The sequence below is a fragment of the Bison bison genome, unplaced genomic scaffold, assembly GCF_000754665.1.
Source record: "Bison bison bison isolate TAMUID 2011002044 unplaced genomic scaffold, Bison_UMD1.0 scf7180017864379, whole genome shotgun sequence".
Lineage (NCBI taxonomy): Eukaryota > Metazoa > Chordata > Mammalia > Artiodactyla > Bovidae > Bison > Bison bison.
Window position 1 is genome coordinate 3,331,503 of NW_011494951.1, and position 4,658 is coordinate 3,336,160.

The 4,658-nt window shown below is 60.1% G+C and overlaps 1 protein-coding gene across 1 annotated transcript in view; it reads right to left on the minus strand.

The window, feature by feature from the left end:
* SLC4A2 (solute carrier family 4 (anion exchanger), member 2) overlaps window positions 1–4,658 on the minus strand; it is an 11,547-nt gene that overhangs the window by 6,588 nt on the left and 301 nt on the right. Inside the window, exons 2-8 of the mRNA XM_010857362.1 lie at window positions 4,456–4,504; window positions 4,107–4,306; window positions 3,722–3,963; window positions 3,513–3,631; window positions 1,800–2,032; window positions 1,563–1,705; window positions 19–128 (exon numbers count right to left, since the gene is read on the minus strand). Of these exons, the coding sequence (XP_010855664.1) occupies window positions 19–128; window positions 1,563–1,705; window positions 1,800–2,032; window positions 3,513–3,631; window positions 3,722–3,963; window positions 4,107–4,306; window positions 4,456–4,504 (1,096 nt within the window). The remainder of the gene's footprint in view (window positions 1–18; window positions 129–1,562; window positions 1,706–1,799; window positions 2,033–3,512; window positions 3,632–3,721; window positions 3,964–4,106; window positions 4,307–4,455; window positions 4,505–4,658) is intronic.

Genomic DNA, 4,658 nt, shown 5'->3' on the forward strand with positions numbered 1-4,658 from the left:
AATTGCAGCATGCCAAGCCTCTCTGTCTCCTCCTCCACGTCCTCCTCGAATTTGATCCAGCGCGCCGTCTCCCGCCACTGAGGCTCCTGGTTTTTGTCCAGCAGCAGCTCATTCAGCTCCACAAACACCTTGGGGTGATGGGAGAAGGCGTGGTGGGATGGAGGCTGTGACCCCAGGGCGCACAGGGCGCAGCCCACCTCGCGGCTCTCCCTCGTCTGTGAAGTAAGAGCGATGCCACCCACCTCAAAGGCCTCTAGCGGGCCAAGAAGGACCCACTTACTGTACAGCATAGAGCTAAGCACTCAATAGTCTGTAATAACCTATAAGGGAAAAGAGCCTGAAAACGCAAGTATGTATACGTACGTATAACTGAACCACTTTCCCATACACCTGAAACCAGCACCACATTATAAGTCAACTATAATTTTAAAAAATGGGGGCACAGTGGGCGATAAAAGTACACAGAACACTTAGCATCGTACATGACTCGGAGGAAGTGTTTGATGAACGGTCACTAAACACACAGGAACTTGGCAGGATGCATTTACACGCATTTCTAGAACTGGCAAAACTGGAGAGGGACACAGCAGTGACTTCTGAGGGTGCTGATGAGGCAGAGGCCTGAAGGGACTCTCTGGGCGTGGGGACATCCTGTATCAAGGTAGGCTTGGCTAGGGTTTACATGTGCAAAGCATCATGGAGCTGTGCACTTAACCTCAGTGTGCTTTTACTGTGTCTGACCGCAATCAAAAGGTTACCCAAAAAAACCCACTGGCAGGGTTAGGGCTCAAAACCAGAGTGCTGGAATCTTAGATGGGCAGCATCACTAAGGACCGGGCTTCCCTGGTGGCTCAGCTGGTAAAGAATCTGCCAGCAATGTGGGAGACCTGGGTTCGATCCCTGGGTTGGGAAGATCCCCTAGAGGAGGAAACGGTTCCCCACTCCAGTATTCTGGCCTGGAGAATTCCATGGACTGTATAGTTTATGGGGTCGCAAAGAGTCAGACACGACTGGGCGACTTTCACTTTCACTATACCTGAGTGGCCCTGGCCAGTCACTGTGCCTGTCACCCTGACAGGATGTGGGAGGACTCGAGTGGGGAAGTGACTGGACTCTGAGACATGAAGCACACTGCTGCATGAAGCCACCCTCAGACACCTCACTGCCAGCTGCCAGAAAACGGCTGTGAGAGAAGTCAATGTGTCTAGAATATGGACCAGAACTGTAACAGCCACACCAACAACGGCAGCTCAGTAACACCGTAATAATGGTTTGGGGACAGATGGCTACTGGAGTTAACCGTAGTGAATATTCTATAATGTTGTTTAAATGTTGATTGGTTATGTGGTGCACCTGAGGCTAACATAATATTGTGTTATCAACTATGTCAATTAAAAAAAAATCAACACTGTTGAAGACTGCACTCTTGTGCAGTGCGCAACCTTGAAAACCATACATGGCCACCCTGGGGCTTGAGATTACCGCTGGTCTGAGAAGCGGTGGGGGCTGTGGACAGATCATCTACAGAGAGATGATGGAAGACCATGGAGCGCTGAACTCACCTCATGGGGCTTGTGGGGGGCCCGGGGCCGGGCCCGAGGAGTGGGGCCAGGCTCTCGCCCTTCCCGGCCACTCTGCACAGACGCCTTGGCGTTCTTCCGCACCAAGTGTCGCCGTACCCCAGGAACATCCTCAAACCGGTGACCTGCAGTGGTGGGGAGGAGAGGGTCAAAGGTCCCTTTCTCTTACCCCCACCCCCCGCCCCACCAGCTCCAGGATTGCCCAGGCCCGGCACGCACTCTTCATGAGGTCCAGGTCAGCCGTGGCCAGCGTCTGTGCCTCGCTCTCGTCCGTGGGGACCCGGGGCAGCAGCGCCTGCTCAGCCCCCGTCATGCTTCCGATGCGTCTCCTCTCCTGCAGGTTGTAGCTGCGGTGCCCGGGCTGCGCCTTGGTCAGGAGGCGCCCGGAGGCACCCCCATCATCGCCTCCTGCCGTGCCGCTGGCCACGGCCACCACCTCTTCCACCTGGGCCCTGCACAGACAGGGCGGCCATGAGCAAGCCTGGGAAGGCCGGCCCCTCCCGCTCAGCCAGGGCCCCCAGGAAAGGGGACCCCCACAGGCCCCAACCCTGCCTCCTTCTCCACAGGCCTTGGTAGGTGAGGATGTGGAAGTGCAGAGAGGGTTCTGGAAGCAGAGGGTGGTGTTTGAACCCAGCTCCTTCCTTCCCAGCAATCCTCCGAGCTGCCCTGGGACAGAAACTCAAGCCGCCAAAGGGAGGCTGAAGCCAGCCTTCCCCGGGGCGGGCCAGTGATGTCGGGAAAGCGCCCAGGTTGGGACCGCTAGCAACGGACTCAGGGCTCACAGGGGCCCGTGTTTCTAATCAAATGGAGTAAAGGATGTGGAAATGGGCCTTTGGAGCTGGAGACGCCTGCCCCCACCCGACAGCCATGAGAAGGGTATGAGTACCTGTCCCTTAGGATTCTGGCTTCTGCTCTTAGCTCCCAAACTGGGGGTGGGGATTTCCTTTCTCCCCGCTTCCCCTAGAGGGCCCTGTCCCTGCCACACCTTTGTACACCGTTCCCCTGGCGACCGGCACCCCCACGGCTCCAAGCCCCTGTCCCGCGCCGTGACCAGCGCCCCCTGAGCCAGGCTCTCTCCGCCTGCACCCACCTTCCGTGCCCGAGGTTCTGTTCGCACTCCTGCCCACAAATCTGAACCCCTTGTCCGACGCCCTGTTCTCTCTTGGGTTCCCCCGCCTCCTGGCCGTCTGCTGGCCCGCAGGCCTGCGCCCCCCGCGCAGACGGCTGAGGTGGACCTGGCTCCATCCACACGGCCTGTCTCCCCAGCGAGTCTGTGCCGCCCCGGAGGGGCAATTTGCCCTTCACTTCCCCCCACCCCTTCACACTGCCTGGCACCCGGACAACAGGGAGGTGATAGTAGTGACCTTGAGACCTCGTTCAAAGTGGTTTCTTCCAGGAAGCCTTCCCTGGCTGATGTCCCCAAACTCCACAATCACCTGTTGGTACCGATGTTCCGCCTGAACCCAGTCGTCTGGCGCAGTAACTTGTGCTGACTGCCACTTCACGAGACCACAGCCAGGGTGGACTGGCAACTCCCCAAAAGCAAGAGGGGGGCCTCCTATTCCTCTCACCCCCTTGGGGTCCCAGGGGTGTGAGGAGGTCACCTGTCCAGTCTCTGACCTGTGTTTGACATTGCTCGCCTGAAGCCATGGCCGGGGGGAGATGGCAGGTGTGGGAGGAGGTGCCTAGACCATATTTAAAACTTTCATTCACACCACCCTCGAAACCTACTACCACCTTGTGGGAAAAGTCCTATTACGCTTGGTTTACAGACGGGGAAACGGACTCAGAGACGTCAGTTCTTGTCCAGAGTCAAATCCTAGCAGCATAACTGGGTTTGAACCACAGCCTGAGCCTCTCAAGGCTCCTGCTTTGTCTCCTCACCCCACCTGACCGATGCTGGCATGGGGGTCTCTGTGTGGGGACCCTTACCCCGTCTGGGCTGCTTTGGTGGCCCGGGGAGCTGCCTCCTGGTGGGGCAGGGGTGGAGGTGGAGGGGGGCCGGTGGTTTCTGCCTTCCGGTCGGCACCTTCGTCCTCCTGGAGGAAGAACTAGAACAAGGAAGCCGTGTGAGCAGGGGAGGCTGGGCCAGAGATCCTGCAGATAGCGCTCCCACCCCCGGGGAGCCCTGCCCAGCTCACCTGCACGGAAGAGGGTGTGGAGGCAGGCGAAGGCTGGCTGAGGGCCCGAGCCCCCTCGGCCTCACTGGCCTCATCCTCCTCTTCCTCGCCCTCCTCGATGGTGGGGGTCTCCCCAGTCGGGGAGGCTCCGGGGCGCCTGCGGGGCTTCCGCCCTGGGCCCTGGGGTGTCTTTCGGCGCCGGGTGTCAGGAGGCAGGTGGGTGGACAGCGGGTGGTGGATGTGATGGGAAGACTGGCGATGGTCTGCAGGGACAGGTGCACTGGCTGCCAATGGGCCCTGCTCCCCCCTCTCCAGCTGGCGGGCCCCCAGCCTCTCCCCGCCCCCAGGCCCCCAGCCCGGAGCAACACCCTGTCAGCCCCCAACTCGCCTCCCCCGACCCCCTCACATTCAAAGTCTTCCTCCCCGTAGCTGCGGCCGAGCTCCTCCCCTCCTCGGGACCCCGCCTCCTGAAGGATCTCCTCAAACCGCTCCACGCCCAGGGTGCGGTGGAGTTCATCCTCCTCTTGCTCGGCTGCAAAGCCAGGTGCAGTCACGGGGCCCAGGCTCTCAGGCTCTGGCTGCAAGGAAGAAGGGGCAGTGAGGACTCTCGGGGAGCGGTGGTGGGGGTGGGGGGGTGTCCCAGCACACCCCCTGCCCGCTTAGCAGAAGAAATCCAGTACCTTTCCCCCAGCTGCCTCGACTCCAAAGCCGGGGACTCAGCACCCTACCCCCAGCAGCCTTCCCCGCCCCCCCACCGGAGTCCTGGGCCATCAGCACCCTGGCTGGGCCCATTCCTGTCGGTTTCTAGGGCAGGTGGGAAGCGTCAGCCCTGGAGGCCTCTGCAGAAGTCCCGTGTGTCCACCCCGGAGGTCAAGGTCGGAGGTGTGACCTGGGCCGTTCACATGGCTGACACTGATGGTCGTGAATGCGACCCTGACCTGTCCGACTGAGCCAAGTA